This window comes from Budorcas taxicolor, chromosome 13 (genome assembly GCF_023091745.1).
Source record: "Budorcas taxicolor isolate Tak-1 chromosome 13, Takin1.1, whole genome shotgun sequence".
NCBI classification, from domain to species: Eukaryota; Metazoa; Chordata; class Mammalia; order Artiodactyla; family Bovidae; genus Budorcas; species Budorcas taxicolor.
Window position 1 is genome coordinate 53911029 of NC_068922.1, and position 20912 is coordinate 53931940.

The 20912-nt window shown below is 52.9% G+C and overlaps 1 protein-coding gene across 2 annotated transcripts; it reads left to right on the forward strand.

Moving 5' to 3' along the window:
* Positions 1 to 1494: 1494 nt before the first annotated feature.
* Positions 1495 to 20047, forward strand: GMEB2 (glucocorticoid modulatory element binding protein 2). Of its 2 annotated transcripts, XM_052650622.1 has the most exons (10): positions 1495 to 1550; positions 7946 to 8110; positions 8403 to 8500; positions 9052 to 9179; positions 13893 to 13996; positions 14297 to 14454; positions 16195 to 16266; positions 16533 to 16670; positions 16975 to 17097; positions 17518 to 20047. In XM_052650622.1, exons 2-10 carry the CDS (start codon positions 7980 to 7982, stop codon positions 18174 to 18176), a joined length of 1611 nt encoding a protein of 536 aa, XP_052506582.1. In that variant the 5' UTR covers positions 1495 to 1550; positions 7946 to 7979; the 3' UTR covers positions 18177 to 20047. The 2 variants fall into 2 exon arrangements, with proteins under 2 accessions (XP_052506582.1, XP_052506583.1); XM_052650623.1 differs by lacking the exon at positions 1495 to 1550 and having other exon boundaries at positions 8070 to 8110; positions 8981 to 9179.
* Positions 20048 to 20912: the final 865 nt, after the last annotated feature.

Here is a 20912-nt window from a genome sequence, read left to right on the forward strand (position 1 = left end):
CACCACCTCAGCCCCTAGCCAGGAGGAACTAATCCACCCCTCCAGCCAAGCGGAGCCCAGCACTTCCGTTCAAATGTCAGACGTCAGGTTCGGTAGCAGACATACACCAAGGCCCTGCAAACTCAGACTGGAGAGTTTAGGGCGCCCACAGACTCCAGGGCTCACCTGGCCATGCAGCAGCAGGACCTGGCCTGGTCCCTGCCCTCTGCATCTTCTGAACCCCTCCCTCTGATTTAACTAGCAGCCACTTCAGAAACGTGAGGACAGGGAAACTCAAATTATGAACACAGGTTCAGAGCTCAGTCCTAAAGAAGGCGTTTGTTTTCAGACTTCTAGGCCTTCTGAGAGGGAGCACCCAGGGACCCAGCAGGCTTCCATCTAGGGTTTGAGTCACGGGCAGCTGTCAGCGAGCAGAGCAGGGACACAAGACGAGAGGAGAGTTGGGACCTGCCTGCACTTGTCTGAGAACAGCCAGCCTCGGCCACCCTCTGGGTCCCACAACTGCCGGGCACACAGGCAGGTGTGGGAACAGCCAATCCCACCGCTGCCCTGCTTCCTCCAGGAGTCCTGTGGCAGGAGCTGACCGGGATGCCTCACACGTGCCTCGGCCCTGTGGCACGGCAGGGCAGGTGAACCCCACTTGCCATCCCCTGGGCCCCCACTGCACCTTTCAAGCAAACATTAAGACCTGGTTGTGCTGGCTCCCAAGTCAAAGGAACCCATGAAAGCTGAGTGTTGAGTGCTGCTAACCGTCTCATGTTCTGGAAAATCTAGGGTCTTTATACTCCGGCCAGTTACTGTAATTTTAAGTTTTCACAGCGATCCTAACCCTACTTCAGGGTGTCCTTCGTGGCTCTGTGATAGCGGAGGAACTGGATTTTAACTTCAGTTAACGCAAATTAAGATGAGCAAACACGGTCAGTGATTACAGCATAGGACAGACAGCGCGGTTGGGGGTCGACACAGGAACACTGGGGGCTGTCTTTATGGCTTACTATAATACAAAAATAAAACATGATAATCGCAGGATTCGGACTGCACGACCGCCACGGCAGCCCTCTCACCTGCCTGCCTCTGGGGAGACCCTTTCACACACGGGCAGGTCACTCACATTTCTCGCCAACCCTAAACGAGTCTTCCTACGCATCCTTTCCCGGGTCTTGTTTCCTCCGTGCCAGGCAGGTGAGCCAGCGGGCGGAGGGGGCGGGGGGACAGCGTGACCCGCAGCCCTGGGAAAGGGCAGGACATCCACCTCCGGCCCAACCCACACCCACGCGCACGCGCGCCCGGCCTCGCCGGGCCTTATTTCTCTGCACCGCCCGCTTCCACGCCGAGCGCCAAATAAATCCCCGGGCTCGCCCTTGCCCGTGCGTGCGCGGCCCCGCCGTCTGCGTCACTAGGAAGCGCGCGCCCGGGCCGCCGCCGCCGCCGCCGCCGCCGAATCCCCAACAAGGAGCGGAGCCCGAGGCCGCCGCCGCCGCCCGCCTGCCGCCGCCGCCCGCTACCCCCGCCCGCCCATCGGCACCCGCGCAGGCCCGGCCGCGGCTCAGGTAAGCGCCCGCCGCCCCCCCGCGGCGAGGCCTCTCGCTCCGCCGCGCGCCGCCGTCCAGTCAGGGGTCCCTGCGGAGCGTCAGGACGTTACGGCGGGGGGAGGGGAGCGGGGGAGGGGCGGCGGCGCGCGGCGGGCGTCACGGGCGTCACGGGTCCGCGTCAGGCGCGTCGGCGGCGGCGCGGCCTCCATCTTGCCGGAAGGCGGCGGGCGGCGGGCGCTAGGGAGGGCTTTGGGTGGGGGCCGTGTGGATCGCCCCGTTTCCGTGGGAGCCTCGTGGATACTCCCCTTGCTGTGGGGCTCGCGGGGATGCCCTCTCATCCCGTGGGGGGCCGCGGGGATATCCCTCTCTCTCCTGGGGGCCGCGGGGATAATCCCCGCTTCCCATGAGGGCCTCATGGTAACCCTCTACCCTTAGGGCCACGTTGGTACGCCCCTTTCTGTGGGGGCCTTATGCCTGCAGAACCCTTGGTGAGAACCAGAGCCACGTGAACCTCTTCGTAGGGGTCCATTGCCAGTAATGACCTGTTACATACTTGCCTAACTTTGTGATTTACTTAGTTTTCTTCCAGACAGCCAAGGTTATCTTTCTTTGCTAACACTTCAAATACAAATTTCAGTTACATCAGCCTTTTTTTCATTAAAAAAAAAAACTGCATAACAACTATACAACTTTATGAGTTTCATGTACGCCTGTGAAACTACGATCTGTGCCATTAAATTGTCAATCAGCAAAAATTTCCTGCTTTCATTATTACTTTGTGGTAGGAATGCTTACCTAGCAAAAATTTAAGTATACAGTGTTGTTAACTAGGCACTATGCAGTATCTCAGGACTTCCCTCACCGCTCAGACGATAAAGCGTCTGCCTACAATGTGGGAGACCCGGGTTCAATCCCTGGGTGGGGAAGATCTCCTGGAGAAGGAAACGGCAACCCACTCCAGCATTCTTGCCTGGAAAATCCCATGGACGGAGGAGTCTGGTAGGTTACAGTCCATTGGGTCGCAAAGAGTTGGACACGACTGAGCGACTTCACTTCATGCAGTATCTCAGACCTCCAGGATTTACTCATTCTGCATATCTGAAGCTTTGTACTCTGTCCTGGTCCCTCTTCGCCAAATGCTTGCAACCATCATTCCACACTCTGCTTCTCTAAGTTTGACTGTTTAGACTCCTCATGTAAGTGGTGATTGTTTAGTTACTAAGTTGTGTTGGATTCTTTTGTGACCCCATGGACTGTAGCACTCCAGGCTCCTCTGTCTATGGGATTTTCCAGGAAGTGGTATCATGCAGTATTTTGTCCTGTGTCTGGCTTATTTCACATAGAATAATGTCCTCCACATTCATCCATGTCACAAATGGCAGAATTTCTTTTTTTTTTAAAGGCTAAGTTATATTCCATTGTGTGTGTATATCAAACTTTTATCCATTCATCTGTCAATGGACATTGAGGTTACTCCTGTATCTTGACTGCTGTAAATAATGCTTTAGTGAACAAGGGGTGCAGGTGTCTCTTGGAGATCCTGATTTCTGTTCTTTCATATATACACCCAGAAGTGGGGTTGCTGATCATATGACAGTTCTATTTTTAGTCTTTTGAGGAACCTGGTACTGTTTTCATAATGGCTGCACAATTTACATTCCTACCAACCATGCACAACCGAGTACAACAGTGTGCACCAGTCTGTTTAGGATAAAACCAAGTGGATTAAATAAATCCCCAGTGTAACAAACATTAAGCAGACTGGTCAGAAGTTACTTCTTTGTAGGAAGTATCTTAAGACTTTGGGAAGACATACTGGACAGGGGAGAAACACATACAGGTTGCTCACTTAAGAGCCTGATGCGGTCTGGCCAGGGTAACGAAGGGTGTGGTCAAGACTGGACAGCTAGTGCTTGTGCCCCCCTCACCCCCTAGGAAGGCAGGGCGAGGAAGCCCAGATTCTCAAGGAAAAGCAGGGCTAGAGGGCCACCTCCAGGAATGGCTACTTCTGACATTCTTCAAGAGACACTGGAAATCTGGATTTCTAAAATGTGAAGCCTGTAATCTTTGAAAAAGTTGCAACTAATTAAATACTTTGAAACAAGGTGAGGATCAAAGAAACTGTGTCTGTGGGCCATTGCTGTGTGACCTAGGCCCTCTGCTGTTTCTGGTCATATTTTTATCAAAGGAAAATATTTGATTTTTTTGAAGACATGGAAAGCTAGATCTGAATTTGATGTACTAACTGTGCACTCACATTTTTAATCTGTTTTTATATATTTATGCCCCCAAATGCTGTTTTAGAAATATTTTGTCGTGTTTTCTTTACTTCAAAATTAATTGGGAAAGAGGAATTTTGAGAACTTAATATAGTTGCCATTGGAGAGGCAGAAGTTCCACTTTGTGGGTTTTCACTGTTTAGTGCTCCATACAGTTTTGAGGTGTGGGTGTGGACAGCTGCTCGTTGAGGGTGGGCTCTTGCCTTTCTGCAGCTTTGGGGTCAAGTGTGGCTTTTTGGGCTTCTCAGAGCCTACCTGGTGAAAGCAGAGGTGCCTCCATGAAAGCCAAGTACCACAGAACATTACTTTCAGGGCAATTTTTTAAAAAACTTTATTGGGCTATAGCCGATTAACAAACAAGGTTGTGTTAGTTTCAGGTGATAAGGGCGATTTTACAGTGATTTTTTTTTTTTTTTCTTTTAAACCTCATGACATGAGGATCTTAATTCTCTGACCAGGGATTAAGACCAGGGATCAAATTCATGTTGCCTGCAGTGGAAGTGTAGAGTCCTAACCAGTGGACCGCCAAGGAAGTCCCTGTACGTGTGACTTCCTGAGGAACTACCAGGCTGCTTTCCACAAGGGCGTCACCATTTTGTTGGTCTGCCACCAGTGCAGGATGGTTCCAGTCTCTCCATATCCTGACCACACTTACTTTCCGTTTGTTTTAATAACCATCCTGATGGGTATGAAGTGGTATCTCCTTGTGGTTTTCGTGTGCATTTCCCCAATGATTAAGGGTGTTGAGCATCTGTTCCATGGCTGACAGGCTGTTTGCAGATTTCCTTTAGAGAAATGTCTCCTTCAAATGATACTTGGCCCATGGTTCCGGTTGTTTTGTTGTCGTTGAGTTGCATCCTGGGTGTGAATCCCTTGGTGGACATGTGCTGCGCAGACACTGCCTTCCAGTGTGTGGGTCGCCTTTTCAGTCTCCCAGGAGTGTCCTTTGGTGCACAATAGTTTTTAATTTCAGTGGAGGCTAATTAACCTGTTTTTTGTTCCTTGTGCTTTTGGTGTCATATTGCTAGGGAATCCCCTGGCAGTCCAGTGGGCAGGACTCTGCTGTCACTGCCGAGTGCCTGGGTTCAGTCTCTGGGAAGTAAAATCCCACAAACTGTACCACTGTAACCAGAAAGTAAAAACAAAGAAAAAGATGTCATTACAAAGTTTTGTCAGGAGGACTTTCCCCTCTGCTTTCTTCTGAGGGTTTTACAGTATAAGCTCTTATGTTTGGATCTTTGATCCGTCTTGTGTTAATTTTTGTCTGTGGTGTAAGTGAAGGTCCAGCCTCATTTTGTTGCCTGCAGAGGTCTGGTTTTCCCAGCTCCGTGCTTCAAAGAGACCATCCCTGTTCCCCATGGAACGTCTTCCTATGTCCATGTATTGAAGGTCATTTGAGTTCTTTCCAGTTTCTGACAGTCATGAATAAAGCTGTCGTAACATTGTGTGTACAAGTTTTCGTTTCTCTGGAGCAGATACTTAGGAGTGGGTTTGCTGGGTCATGTAGGAAGAATGTATTTAACTTTATGGAAATGTCCAGACCCTTCTTAGTGTGGCTGCACCACACAGCTGTGTGTGAGAATTCCGGTTGCTTCACATCCTCCCAGTCTTTGTATCATCAGCTTTTCGTTGGTGCTTTTTAAGCTGTTCTAATAGGTGTGCAATAGTATTCTTGTGGTTTTAGTTTGCATTTTCCTATGGGTTAATGATGTCGAGCAGCTTTCTGTGTGCTCATTTGGACTTCTCTTTTGCTGAAGTGTCTGTTCACATATTCTGCCTACTTTTAAATTGTGATGTTGTTGAGTTCTTTCGGTATTCTGCAGGCAAGTTCTTTGTCGGATGTGATTTTCAAGTATTTTCTTCCACCTATAGCTTGTTATTTTCATTTTCTACTGTCCTCTCTATTCATTCTGTTGTAATGTACATACCTCATTTTGGGGCAGGTTTATGTTCACAGCACAATTGAACAGGAACCTCCGGAGTTCCCATATACCCACTCCCCAGCCTCCGTCCCTGCCAGCATCCTCACCAGAGCGGTATGTTTGTTGCAGTCCACAAAGCCCAGGTGACTCATCATCAAGCAGAGTCTGTAGTTTACATTGGGGTCACTTTTGGTGTTGTGTTTTATATTTTTAAACTAAGACTTAATTTTGGGGACTCCCCTGGTGGTCTAGTAGTTAAGAATCCATCTTGCAATGCAAGCAACAGATTCAGTCCCTGGTTGGGGAACTAAGATCCCACCTGCCTCCGGGCAACTAAACCTGCATGCTGCAACTAGAGAGTCTGTGCGTGGCAATGAAAGATCGTGCATGCCACAGCTGAGACCTGACACAGCTAAATACATAAGTAAAAAGAACTGAAGGGGAAAACTGTTTATTGAGTTTTACCAGATATTTACCACACGGGTTGCCTTCCTCCATTCCTGAAGCTTCAGGCCTCCCTCTGCTGTGATCTCCATCTGTCTGAAGGACCCTGTTAACACTGCTTTTAGAGCAGATCTGCTTGTGGCCAGTTGTCTTAAGTTTCCTTAATCTGAAAGTGTCTCTATTGTGCCTTCGTTTCTGAAGGATCGTCTCCCTGCCACAGAATGCGGGCCTGAGGCTCTTTCCTTTCAGCATGTTAAGGAAGTCCCTGCCTCTGGTTCTGTGGTTCTGGGGAGAGTCCCGAAGGCCTTCAGGTTGCTGTTCTCATGTGGGAAATACGTACCTTTTTATCTGCTGTTTTTGTAACATTCTTACTTTGTCATCCATTTTCAGCAATTTGATTATGCTCTCGGCATAGATTTCTTTGAGTTTATTCTGCTTGAAGTTTGTTGGACTTCTTGAGCGTGTAAGTTTATATTTTTCACTACCCTTGGGAAGTGTTCAGCTGTTATTTCTTCCGAGTTGTTTTTCAGCTCGGCACGGTCTTCTTTCCTCTGGGACTCTGGTGATACAGATGGCCACCTTCTTTTGTTCTGCATTCCCAGAAGCTCCGTTCATTTTGTTTTCCATCTTCTTTCTGTTGTTCACAGTAGATCTTTTGTATTGCTCTATATTTTCATTGCTGTGTCTCTTTCCTCTCTCACTTCCATTCTGATATTGAGCCCACAAGGTGGGTTTTCTATTTGTTACTATATTTTTTTATTTTCAAATTTCCACTTGGCTGTGACCTTGGTTCCTGTGCTGACCCGGTCAGGACAGCAGGCTCCACTCATGGAGTAGGAGTGCTCGCAGCTCAGGCCACTGGGGGTTCCGGTGGTCACCTCGGACTGGGCGTCTTCGTATTATTTTTGCCCTAATTTTGGTCAGACTTTCCTGCTTCTTTGTGTGGTAGATAATTCTGGGTCGTCGTCTGGATCCTTTGAGTATTGTGAGATCCTGTGGAGAATGGAGCATTTTGTTCTAGCAAGAAGCAGACCTACGCTGCAGGTCTGAGCCCCTCCTGTGGGCAGACGCTGTCTTGGGTCAGCTAAGCCTTCAGCCTGTGCCAGGGCCTCTGTCGCTCAGGTGCCATCCGAGGCTGGCCTGAGACCTGGGCAGTGGGTGACCCTGGAGGTCAGTCCTCGAAAGCTTTGGCTGACCATTTCGGGCCAGGTCTGCACACAGACAGGTGAGGAGTGACCGGAGCCTTCACACATGGCTGGGGTCAGGCCCTCTCCCCCTCTCCACTCTCCGCAGTCTCTTGCACACTCCAACCCCCAGAGCTGCCTTTCTTCCCCTATTCTGTGACACCTCAGGACCTGGCCTGCCCTGAGCCAAGCATCAGAGGGTAGAGAGCAGTGGAGCGGTGAGTTGCCTCCAGGCCCCCGGAGTTTTCAGTGCCTGCCTGACCGCGACCATCACAGAGATTAGAGGGCTGAGGCTCACTGGAGGGCAAAGAGGCAAAGACAAAGTAACACCAGGGAGGGTCTCCCAGACCAGAGACGGGGGTTCCCAAGGGCCTTCTGTGCGAAGCCCTGGATTCCGACAGGACCCGCCTCCAGAGACATCCACATGCATCCTGGCTCCTCCCCAGCGCCCAAGTGTAACCGTGGGGCTTTTGGGCCTGGTGCAGCTCCACAGTTCTGCCAGGGCTTCCGCCCTGTGCTCACTCCACCGTCAGAAGGTGGCAAGGTCCCCATGCAGACCCTGTGCCTGCTCTGTTGGCCTGCAGGCCCGGGGCCCTGGCGTCTCCTGTCCGCTGAGCCATGGCCACCCCCGATGTGAGTGTCCACATGGAGGAGGTGGTGGTGGTGACGACGCCTGACACAGCGGCGGATGGCAGTGGTGTGGAAGAGGTGAAGACTGTGCTGGTCACCACCAACCTTGCCCCGCACGGGTGAGGATAGGCTTGGGGGGGCGGTGGCGGAGGGGCTCAGGTGAGCTGAGGGCTGTGTCTCTTCTCCCGCTGCCAAGGCTTCGTGTCCCCAAATGCATGGTAACTTCTTCTCTTAAGGGTCAGGCCAGTTGGGAACCAGGTTTTCTGGGTGAAGTAAGGAGAGACGTGTGGGGTCAGCGGTGCCATGACCTCTGGCTAGACTGGAAAGCGAGGCAGAAATGGTAGTGGAGCAAGGGGCTGGCTGTTGCAGAGGTGCTGATGTCCCCTCTATCTCCTTCCCTTTTGTCCCCAGCGGTGACCTGACGGAGGACAACATGGAGACGGAAAATGCCGCGGCGGCTGCTGCAGCCGCGTTCACGGCATCCTCGCAACTCAAGGAGGCCGTGTTAGGTAGGGAGCCTGCCTTCTGGCAGTGGCGCCCGCAGGCTGCTCCAGAAGTGGTTTTGCCTGAGGGGACTGTCCTCCCTTGAGTAAGGGAGCAAAGGTTCCCGAGGCCCTCCTGGGGCATCTCTCCAGAGGTGGGCCTGAGGCGTCATGGAGGCCCTGGCTCCAGGGTCCCCTGGTGTGGTGCTGGCCTGTGGCTAGCAGGGAGAGCTCGGTTTGCAGTCCTGGTTAGTGTAGCTGTCTGTGATCAGCAATGCAGACTCTTACCGCCTTTGGCCTTTTTCTGTAGCCTAACGTTAAAGGCCTCACAGCTCTTCCAAATATTACAAATAGGTTTCTCTGTAAGTGTTTGGGTGAAGTTTTATTTCCATCAGTTGGTCTTTACTTTGGGCTGAGGAGAAATGCCCTCTGCCCACCTTTGTCTTGTCTCAGTCTCTCCTGGATTCTGATTTCTCTTTCAAGGTAGTTAACCTTGTACTTTTGCAGGAAATGCTTTGGAGAAGTTGTAACTGATTTTCTGTGTTGCCCCTTTCCCTGTCAACACACCTGGTGAGAAGTGAAGATGGCTGAAGAGGAGGAGAGCCTGGAGGCAGAGATCGTTTACCCCATCACCTGCGGGGACAGCAGGGCCAACCTGATCTGGAGGAAGTTTGTGTGCCCCGGCATCAATGTGAAGTGTGTGCAGGTGAGAGTTCCCATGCAGCCAGGTTTCAGGGAGGGGCTCCCAGGGCTGCAGCTACGAAGCAGACAAAAGGAGACCCCAATGGCAGGGGTGTGGCCTTGGTGGGGAGTTCAGGAGGCAGAAATCCCATGTTTGGGAGAACAGAGGACAAGGAGGCTTCAGGGACAAACAGGCTATCACCAGGGTATGAGAAAGCCTCAGGGCAGTGAGTTCCGTTCCTGGAGTGACTCTGTTGGGCAGTTAAACAAGGGAGCTGCTTTGCAGAGACTCATTAGCACTCGTAGGTAAGGTGGACAGGAGAGAGGTCTGCTTTCCCTGCAGCATGGTACCTTAGGTACCCACTCACCTTGTGCTGAAAAGAGCTAAAAATGCCACTTAAGGCATCTAGAAGATGCCTCCTTAAGCTGGCAAAAGAGGAGGAAGTAGGCCCGGGGCCTGAGTAAAGGTGGATTGTAGAGGGCAGCTAACTTTTGCCTGACACTGGTTTCTCAGCCTTGTGGTCAGGAGATGAGGAGCCAAAGCTCAGGGCTCCCAGTTGGGGTGTGTTGTTGGGGTAGGGATTGTCCCTGTGATGCTGCTACTTCCAGAGGTCTCCACCTTCAATTTTGAGGGCTAGAAAACATGCTGATCACATCCTCCCAGCCCCCCTACCTCTAGGACAAGGAAAACGCCCCTCCCACATCAGCACTAGGTGGAGTAGGGACCCTCCTGAGGAGTCACATGTGGCCTGTACAGTGTGAATACCTTTAGCTAAGAGTTTAGTTGTCGAATGGTTCCTGGCTCAGAGCTCCCCCAGGAATCTGACAAAAACAAATGAGAAATCCTTTTTCAAAGAACTCACCTTTATCTCAGGTTTCAAGTAACTTGGGTAGACAAAGTTCCAAAAAAAGGAGCAGCTCACAGTAATGCAGAACCTAACCCTGAGCACACAAGGAAACAAAGCACCTGAGTGAGTGCACACAGAAATCACAGACAGCAAAGTAAGGCCCACAAATGCTACAGGTTGGAATTCTGAGACACAAAATAGAAAATAATTATGTTTAGTTACTTCAAGAAATAAAAAAGAGACTCAAACGTGAATAAAGCATAAGCAGATATGAAAAAAACTAGAAAAACGATTAAAATCGAACACTAAGTGGGTGGATTTACAGCTGATTAGACACAGTTGAAAAGGACATCTTTTTTGGGTGTTAGTTTAAAAGGTCTTGTAGGTCTTCATAGAACCGTTCAGCTTCTTCAACATTACTGGTTGGGGCATAAACTTGGATTACTGTGATATTGAATGGTTTGCCTTGGAAACAAACAGAGATCATTCTTTTGTTTTGAGATTGCATCCAAGTACTGCATTTCGGACTCTTTTGTTGACCATGATGGCTACTCCATTTCTTCTGAGGGATTCCTGCCCGCAGTAGTAGATATAATGGTCATCTGAGTTAAATTCACCCATTCCAGTCCATTTTAGTTCGCTGATTCCTAGAATGTTGGCGTTCACTCTTGCCATCTCTTGTTTGACCACTGCCAATTTGCCTTGATTCATGGACCTGACATTCCAGGTTCCTATGCAATATTGCTCTTTATAGCATCGGACCTTGCTTCTATCACCAGTCACATCCACAACTGGGTATTGTTTTTGCTTTGGCTCCATCCCTTCATTCTTTCTGGAGTTATTTCTCCACTGATCTCCAGTAGCGTGTATGCAGGTCAGGAAGCAACAGTTAGAACTGGACATAGAACAACAGACTTGTTTCAGATAGGAAAAGAAGTACGTCAAGGCTGTATATTGTCACCCTGCTTATTTAACTTATATGCAGAGTACATCATGAGAAACGCTGGGCTGGAAGAAACACAAGCTGGAATCAAGATTGCCGGGAGAAATATCAATCACCTCAGATATGCAGATGACACCACCCTTATGGCAGAAAGTGAAGAGGAACTAAAAAGCCTCTTGATGAAAGTGAAAGTGGAGAGTGAAAAAGTTGGCTTAAAGCTCAACATTCAGAAAATGAAGATCATGGCATCCGGTCCCATCACTTCATGGGAAATAGATGGGGAAACAGTGGAAACAGTGTCAGACTTTATTTTTTTGGGCTCCAAAATCACTGCAGATGGTGACTGCAGCCATGAAATTAAAAGACGCTTACTCCTTGGAAGAAAAGTTATGACCAACCTAGATAGCATATTCAAAAGCAGAGACATTACTTTGCCAACTAAGGTCCGTCTAGTCAAGGCTATGATTTTTCCTATGGTCATGTATGGATGTGAGAGTTGGACTGTGAAGAAGGCTGAGCGCCGAAGAATGGATGCTTTTCAACTGTGGTGTTGGAGAAGACTCTTGAGAGTCCCTTGGACTGCAAGGAGATCCAACCAATCCATTCTGAAGGAGATCAGCCCTGGGATTTCTTTGGAAGGAATGATGCTAAAGCTGAAACTCCAGTACTTTGGCCTCCTCATGCGAAGAGTTGACTCATTGGAAAAGACTCTGATGTTGGGAGGGATTGGGGGCAAGAGGAGAAGGGGACGACAGAGGATGAGATGGCTGGATGGCATCACTGACTCGATGGACGTGAGTCTTGAGTGAACTCCGGGAGCTGGTGATGGACAGGGAGGCCTGGCGTGCTGCGATTCATGGGGTCGCAAAGAGTCGGACACGACTGAGCGACTGAGCTGAACTGAACTGAGATACAGTTGAAGAGATAATTAGTGAACTAGAAGACAGAAGAAGTTATCGAGACAACTACCTAGCGAAATGTCTCAAGGGAAAATGGAAGCACAGGAAAGTCTAACCTATCTATGTGACTTCTGAGAGGAGAGAGGGTCTGAGAACTTTCATAACCCAGGAAAGAAAGCCACCCGCAGTTTAAGAAACTTAATACATCCCAAACTGAACAAATACATTCAAAATTTCACATTTTAAAATCACTAGGTGCCGGGGCAAAGGACCTTCCACTGGCTCTGGGACCTTTTAGCATCAAAATAATGAATGATGGTCATGGATTATAATTCAAGTAAAAATAAGAATCTATCTGCCCATATTTGTTGCAGTATATTTCATGTCATTTATTTACATCAAACAAGAAAGAGCTAAAACTCTTACGCCAACTAGCAAACATAGATGGGGTGCCGGAGCCAGAGCGCCGTGAGGAGGTGTTGCATCTAGTCAGGGGAAGCTGGTCTCCAAGTACCCCCATCACTAAGGTGCTGCTTACAGAGGGTGAAGCCTGCCGATCACCTGCTAAATGAGTGGTGATGTTTGGGTGTCAGTGTTGGGCCAGTCTCTGCCACAGCCTCCTGATGGAATGGGCAGGGGTTCTGTGGCATTTCCTGACACAAACGCACAACCTGGTTCCGCTCAGGAAGATATCAGACAGACACAAACTGAGGGACGCTTTCTTTGTCTGCAGAAACACAGACCTGCATGCTTCACGAATGTTGAGGTCAGGAAGGCATGGTCAATCTGAGATGCTCCTCTAGGTTAGGGAGAGGAGAGACAGGACAGTCAGTACAGTCAGACGGGTGGGAGTGGGACCAGTTAGCCCACCGTGAGTGTGGAGCACACCTGCCCCACCAGTAGAGGAGAACCTGGTTCCTCAGAGGGAGGCGGGACAGAAAGGGGTGGCAGGATGTAAGGGAGAGGCAGGCCATCAGGTGGTGCTACAATGTCAGGTGGGGGCAGGGTCAGAGAAGGCATCACATAGTTGGGGGGCACTTTGGGTCCACCATGGACTTCTGTGCCTGGGGACTGGCCAGAGAGGGTGCTGACTATCCCTGCCTTCCTGGGCCCAGAGGCAGCTCCCAACCAACCAAGGCAAGGGATAGAATGGCTTCCTGGCTTGGAGGGACAGTGTTTAGGCTCAGGGAATCAGGACAGTTGCTTCCATCAAGAGGGCTTCCCAGGCTGGTCGCAGGCAGCCTTGGAGAAGGCCACCTTGCAATAGAGAGTCACACACATTTTTTGTTTTCCCTGCACATATAAAAAGTATATTTACACTGAATCATGCTCTGTTAGTGGTGTCATAACATTATGTCTAAAACCAATGTACATGCCTTTAGCTTTATTGCTAAAAATGGTAACCATCATCTGAGCTCTCAGAGTCGTGGTAGTAGCACTGAAGATCACTGACCACAGATCACTGTAACTAATGAAAAAGTTTGGAATATTAGGATAATTACCAGAATGTGACACAGAGACCTGAATTGAGCAACTGCTATTGAAAAACAGCACCAGTAGCCTTGCTTGAAACGGTGTTTGCGAGCCTTCAATTTGTAGAGTATGTACACTTTGTGGAGCGTGACAGAGAAGGTGTGGCTTGTACGTGAGCTGAGGCAGTTTTGCTCCAGTGGCAGGGTAACCTGGACCCGACCCGACACAGACTGCAGGGCCCCTCAGGGCAGCTGCCCTGGGAGGGGAGGCCCTGGGGAGGGGAGGCCCCGGGGCATCCAGCACCCTGGTCAGGTCCAGCCATGTGTCCAGGCCACGTTGGAGCTTTTGTTTCTGCCTCTGCTGCTGCTGTGACATGTCCATCCCCCCTGCTTGTGCACTAAGTAAATGCAGTTGTGTGTTGGTTCTTTGGTTTCAGGGCATGCTTGAATGTGCCTCCACAGTGGCTGCCCTGCCATCCATCCTCTTTCCTAGGCTGGCCCTGGACAGAGGGTCAGGCAAGAGAGAGGGCATCGGGGAGGCTCCATCTTGACCCTGCTCTGCTCTTCTGTCCACAGTACGATGAACATGTCATCAGCCCCAAGGAGTTTGTGCACCTGGCTGGCAAGTCCACCCTGAAGGACTGGAAGCGAGCCATCCGAATGAACGGCATCATGCTTAGGTGGACGGGGCAGGGTTAGGGTGGGGCGGAGGGAGTGGGGCCTACACAGGACTGGCCAGGGACCCTCCATCAGGGAGTACTGTGGCCACTCTCTCAAAGAGGGCCAGCCCTCAGTGCTGACTGAAGTCTCCGGGATAGCTGCCTCCCTCTGGGTACCAGCCGCTGTGGTCGCACTCCTCATGGACAGAGCTACACACAGGCATCCCCATGCTGCTGAGAGAATGGTGCTGGGGTGGAGCACAGGCAAGCCCTGAGCCTCCGCAGCCTTGTCACCCTGTGTGACATCCGTCCTCCGTGCAGGAAGATCATGGACTCCGGGGAGCTGGACTTCTACCAGCATGACAGGGTCTGCTCCAACACCTGCCGCAGCACCAAGATTGACCTCTCTGGGGCGCGCGCATCCCTGGGCAGCCCCACGCCTACTGAGTACATCCCGCTCACGCCAGCCACCGCTGACGGTAGGTACCACGTGTTGGGCTCCCTCCGCTGCTGGTTGCTTGCATGGGGCCTCCAGTCAACTTGGCTGTCCCTTCTGGGCCCCAGTGGTTTGCGCCCACCTCCTCCTTCCTCACCGAGGAAATCTAGCTGCATTGCTGTTCTACCCACAGGGAAGACTGAAGGACTTTATTTTCTTAAGCCATTCTTATTATAAAATACAATGATTCATAGGTGGAGAAGAGCATGAAGATTAACGGGGCCAGTGTCCAGTGCCCACCTGCAGCTTTGCCCGTTTGGGGAGCATCCTCTGCCCTTGCCCTGGAGCCTCTCCCCTCAGCACTGGTCTGGGCTTGTGTGTGCTCCCTGCCACTTGAGTTGCTGATGTGTTTATAGTAGATAAGCTGATGTGTTTAACTGGTAGAAGGCCTTCGTGTTCCCTGGGATTATTTCCAGATGTTTGAGCACAGAGATTCTATTTAAAACAAGTTGGAATGAAATCAGGTCCCAGTTTCCCTGTTCATGTTGCCCACTGATGACTTGGTGGTGCCACCTTTCCCAAGATGGGAATTGGATTGCCCCTCAGCTGTTCCTCCACTGGTCACTCTGGGCCTGCTGCCATGTGGCCAGGGACTGTCCTCACGGCTGACCAGACAGTGGTTGGTCGAGGGGCCTTGTCCTGTACTTGGGAAGCTGGAGGGGAGGCTCGGGGGCAAAGAGAGCTCCTGGAGTTCACCCTGAATAAGTCGCTGCACCCTACCTGCCCAGACTGGCAGCCAGCTCAGTTGGGGAGTCCTCTGGGAGATCCAGGAACGTGCAGGCTGGCAGCAGTTGGGGCTGGCCCTTGTCGACTCTTTCCTCATCCCGTGGTCACTGTTTGCAGTTACTGGGTGGTGGCCTGGCCCTGGGACAGCACTTCTCTGCCTTGTAAAAGGCAGCCGCAGTGGCTGGTCTCCAAGAAGCCTCTGAACACTTGAGTCTCCAGTCAGTGCCATGCCCGGTAAAGGCCACGTGGGGTTTGGGGTTCAGCTCTGAGAATTCTGTTGTCTCTAGATGGTTTGGACAGTCTGTCGCTTTACTTAAACTTACCTCCGTGGTGGTTTCTTCAGTCAGAGTCCTCAGACCACCAGAGTCACCTATTGTGTAGTTAAAGGTTCTGTGTCAGTCCAGACTATGAAAAAGCTATTTCAAACATCTGACATTCCCCAGCTGATGTCTTTGTTGGATGTGGAAAAGGCCGGCATGAAGTCAGAAAACTCACCCAGAAGTTAGGATGCTGGTCTTGTTCCTAAGCCCCAAATGGCCAGATCCATACCGTGTCCAGGACTCTGAAGATACTGGAGACAGAGGTGAACCAGCCTGGGTGGCTTACACCTCTCAAAGTTCCACCTCTTCTGATTTACAAGAAGGAAACGTGGTAGCTGTTGAGACAGACGATAGTGTCAATGAGACAGAGACTTGAGGGGCTGCTGAGAACAGGCCAGGCGGGAAGGCTGGCCTGTGGCCCCTGGCCGGCAGGCATGAAGGCTCATCATAACTGACAGAGACAGCAGAGTATTGAGGACTTGGGGACAGCTCTGAGGAGACGTTTTCTAGCTCCTTCTTTGTCCATATTTAGCAGTGGGTGTGTAATGTGTGGATCCTCTGTTGTGCTTATACACGTTAATTAATTTTTTGAAAACGGGGGGTATGAGGGGGGTACTGTGGTGGGTGGAATGCTGGCCTATTGCCAGCAAGGCTCACCAGGCTCATCTTGGTTGCAGTGAATGGGGCTCCTGCGACCATCACCATCGAGACCTGTGAGGACCCAGGGGACTGGACCACAGCCGTTGGAGGTGCGGGCCTCCCTGGGCTTCTTGCTGGGGGGTGGGGCTCCCACCTGCTGCTGGCTTTGCCCGGGGGACTTGTGGGCTGCTGGGCATTATCTTGGTGGATGCACAGGGCTGACCCACTGGACTCCCACTTGTGGTTGGGCGGGGGACACTCAGACGGCTCCCCCAGAGCTGTGTCCTCCTGGCAGTTCTTTACTCCTCCCTGTGATAGAACCAGAGGGGCTGTCTGTGCAGGACTCCCCATCTCTGAGCCCCTCCTTCCGTCTCAGATGATACGTTCGCCTTCTGGCGGGGGCTGAAGGACGCAGGCCTGCTGGACGAGGTCATACAGGAGTTCCACCAGGAGCTGGTGGAGACCATGAAGGGCCTACAGCAGCGGGTGCAGGACCCGCCCCTGCAGCTCCGAGGTGAGCCGTCCGTTTGCCCTGGTCCATGGGCCCCAAGGCCTCTTCTGGTTCGGCGTGGTGGGGGTGGCCTCAGGATGCCGGTGAGTGTAGCCTGCTTCTTTCAGCTCCGAGCTGGCCCAGCAGCATCGGCAGGGGTGGGCAGTTAGCTTGCTCCCTCTGGATCCCTCCTTGGTGCTGGGAGGAAGCCAAGCCCTAGGATCAGGACCTGCTGCGCCTGGTCCCATACCTCAGCAGGTGGCATGGAGTGCCCCAGACCTGCTATGGGCCGGCCCATTCTTATTGTTTGCCTGCCCTGCCCGTGTAGATGCCGTCCTCCTCAATAACATCGTCCAAAACTTCGGCATGCTGGACCTGGTGAAGAAGGTGCTGGCCAGCCACAAGTGTCAGATGGACCGTTCTCGGGAGCAGTATGCCCGCGACCTGGCAGGTACACTGGCCTCGGCTGTGCCCACAGGTGCTTGGGTGTGCAGAGGCAGGCATGGGGTGCGTGACACTGGGACAGCCCCAGCTAGACCTCCCCGCAATTCACCAATTCACCCTCCCCACCCACCTGTGAGGTGGCGCCTTCCTGGGAGGTGCCTGTGGGTGTATGTGAGGCAGGCTGGTTCTGTAACCAGGCAGTTTGCCTGCAAACGTTAGCGTGAGCAGAGCATGTGACAGAACAGGGAAGGCTGACCCAGTCAGGCAGCTCGAGCCAGCTGCTCTCTGCTGCTTCCTCAGAGCAGCGAGTGCCCTGCAGAGAAGGCCCTGCAGACAGCGTCTCCACGCGCGTGCAAGGTCAGGCCCCAGGCCAGTGCAGGTCCTTGTCTGGTGGCGGGTGGTCTGATGCCCTGTGCCTGCCCCACAGCCCTGGAGCAGCAGTGTGACGAGCACCGCCGGCGGGCCAAGGAGCTCAAGCACAAGTCACAACACCTCAGCAACGTGCTCATGACTCTCACTCCGGTCTCCCTGCCGCCCCCTGTGAAGCGACCGCGGCTCGCAAGGGCCACATCTGGGCCAGCCGCCATCGCCTCACAGGTGCTCGCCCAATCTGCCCAGATCGCCCTGACCCCCGGCGTGCCCGTCTCCCAGCTTACCAGTGTGCCGCTGGGCAAAGTGGTGTCCACCCTGCCCTCCCCCGTGCTGGGCAAGGCTGCGCCCCAGGTCGCTCCGGCCAGCTCCCCCGCCTCGCCACTGCTTGGCGGCTACACGGTGCTGGCTTCCTCTGGCACCACCTTCCCCAACACGGTGGAAATCCACCCGGACGCGTCCAGCCTCACGGTCCTGAGCACAGCCGCCATGCAGGACGGCAGCACTGTGGTCAAGGTGGTGAGCCCACTGCAGCTGCTCACCCTGCCCGGCCTGGGCCCCACCCTGCAGAACGTGGCCCAGGTATCGCCCGGGGGCAGCACCATCGTGACGGTGCCCACGGGGACTGTCGAGAGTGCCGTGGCTGCCCCGGGACCTGAGGAGCACACGGCCACCATCGAGGTGGCCGCCATGGCGGAAGGCCATGAGCACAAGTAGCAGCCAATGGAAGGTGAGGCCCCACGTGGGCACTGGGCTGGCCACTTCTCCTCAGGCTGTGGGGGCACAGCGCCGGTGCCCGTGGGCCACGTGGGGCTGCTGAACCAAAGAGAGGAAACGCCAAAACAGACGGAGAAGAGAGGAGAGGTGAGGGATGTGGCAGCAGCCTGGGATGTGGGGCTCTGAGCTCTGAGCCTCCTCCCCTGTTTTCTTGGGAAATATATTTTTCCATCTGTTGCTTATTAATACTGTTTACACGTGGGGCCTTGGTGAGGAGCCAGGTTGGGGGCCAGGGGCCCAGTGCAGCTGGCGGCAGAGGCAGGGCAGGGGCAGGGCCTCGGCCCGTAGCTGGGGAGCCCGTTACTAACACGTGTCTTGGGAACTGTCCCCAAGTGTGGAAACCCATGGATCCTATGGATTTGGTTTCTTCCCACAGTTTTCTGTAGGTTTAGTGTGGCCAGCACTCTGCTCTTCCATCTCTGGCATAAGCATCAGTGGTGCTTCAGGCCTGCACGTGGCTCAGGGGCCTCCAGGGCACCCGGGGGTCAGGGTTCAGGCCCTGGGACACCTGCCTGGCCAGAAGGACCCAGGGGCCCAAGCAGCACAGGCCAGAACGCCTCCCACCCGTGCCCGCAGATGTTCAGGGGCCGTTGCACATGCTCTGTGGGTGTTCCTAAGTGAACCCCTTAGTAGGCTCCAACAAAGAGTCAGGTTTATCGTGTTTTCAACCTAAACGAGGCAGAGTGCCTGGGGTCCCTGATCTGCTCTGGGTTCAAGAGTGTCTTGTACACAGGGACAGTTGGGACAGCCCTGGGGGCAAGAGGCGGGCGTGACCTGTGGCTTTTCCTGGGGAGGACACAGAGAGAGAACGACCAGGGCCTGTAGAGGGGTCACTCCATGTCCAGTGGGGACACGCCTTGGGTTGGGGCTCATGGTCTGGTGTTCAACTCCGGACTCAGCTCCATGCTAGTGGGGCCCCCCTAGAGGTGGGCTGCGCTCCACTGGCTGACACTGGTGCCGCAAGGCGTCTGGGACCAGCATGGGTGAGGTGGCACCCAGGTGCTCGTGGGGAGGGTGCCTGTGGGCTGGCCGGCCCTCTGCTTTTCTGGTCTTGGACTTGGAAAGACCAGGGAGGGGCTGCTCTGCAGGCCTTGAGCCACTGCAGTGGGGGATACCACGGCCACCCTCGGCCTCCTGTCCATCTGACACCTGCGGAGACCCAGAGAGAAGCCTCTGCCTGCCTCGCGCTTCGAAGGGAACTGGGCTCCGTCCATCCGTCCTTCCGTCCGTCAGGTCCCCTGGACCCACCTCGGCGCCCTCACTGAGGCTCTGTTACTGTCGTGTCTGGTCGGCTGCCGTTTCGGGCGCGCTGCTTTCAGCACGGTGTCACTTGCTTGTTAGACGCTCCTCTTCCAGGCGCATCTCTGATGCACACAGTTGAGCCTGTGGACGGGACACCCCAGCCAGTCCTGCGTCCAGCTCAGATCATATCAGAACATGTTGCTAGTGAAACTGGGCATCTTGTGCTTGGAACCTTGACCATTCAGACCTGCTACGCCCTGGAAAGCTGCCTCTGCCTGCCGGTCACGGAGCACTGGGTGGAAAGTTCGTTTCAGAGCCATATAGACAGAACCGTGACGCCTGCTTCCAGACACGGTGCCTGGGGGCCTAGCTCCAGGTGGGGGAAGGGGCCCACTGTCCTCCAGGAACCCTCAGCCCGGTGTGGGGATCGGGCCATCTCGCTGTCAGCGCCCCACCCTTCCCCCCACCAGGCATGCGGGGCCTGTCCCAGGCTCGGGCTCCAGGAGGCAGAATTGGATCTGGGGGGCTCGGAGGCAGCCTGGGCAGGGGACACCTCTGAGTTCTACTTTGTACGGTGTTTTGCAAGTATCTGCTTGGTACTTTGATTTCAAATAAAAAACATTTTTTGTAACCTGTGTCTGTGTCTTCTGGTGAAGGGCTGTGAGTGGATGGATTTCCAGCAGGGACTCCTGCACCCAGCACCGGGACCAGGTGAGGACCCTGACTCGGCGCCTACGGCTTCTTTCTTTACAGTTCCAAACTGATAGTGGATCTCAATTCCCCAACCAGGGGCGAAGTCAGTGCCCACTGCAGGGGAAGCACGGAGTCAACCACTGGGCTGCCAGAGAGGTCCCAAGTTACTGAATTTTAAGATTAAGAAACTACAATTCCTCAGATTTGTGTACTTCGAATATTTTCTTTCAGTCAACACCTTGCCTTTTCTTTATTTTCACTGACATCTGTTGAAGAGCAGGCATTTTGGATATTTATGAAATCCAGTTTATTGACTTTTTTAGGGCTTTTCATGTTCTTAAAGAAACATTTGCCTACCCCAAGGCTGTGAAGATTTCATGTGTTTTGTAGAAAATATAGTTTAGCTTTGACATTGAGATGATCCTCTTGAGTTAATTTTTGAGAGGGTGAGTCAGGGACTTTGTTTATCTGTCCGAGGACCCTCAGTTGGGAAGGTTGCCCTTTCTGTGTCTTGGCGCCCTTTTAAGACGAGTTGACTGCAGGTGCAGGGGTGGTCATCCTGGGACCCCTGTCATCCACCCAGCACCTCTCCTGATGCTGGCAGTGGCTGTGTCCAGTGCTCTATATGTTCTTTAGACAGGGACATCTCCCCAGCAGCCCAGCATCCACCACGCGGGAAACGTTCTGTCAGAGACCAATCCCCTCCTAACGCTGTAGGTCCTGCGGACACCTATTGAGCCA

Excerpts from the sequence above, each read along its gene's own strand:
- GMEB2 (XM_052650622.1), top strand. The coding sequence starts at position 7,980 with ATGGCCACCCCCGATGTGAGTGTCCACATGGAGGAGGTGGTGGTGGTG. Across the intron at positions 8,111-8,402 it reads ACCAACCTTGCCCCGCACGG|CGGTGACCTGACGGAGGACA; the intron begins GTGAGGATAGGC and ends TTTTGTCCCCAG. Across the intron at positions 17,098-17,517 it reads GTATGCCCGCGACCTGGCAG|CCCTGGAGCAGCAGTGTGAC; the intron begins GTACACTGGCCT and ends CCTGCCCCACAG.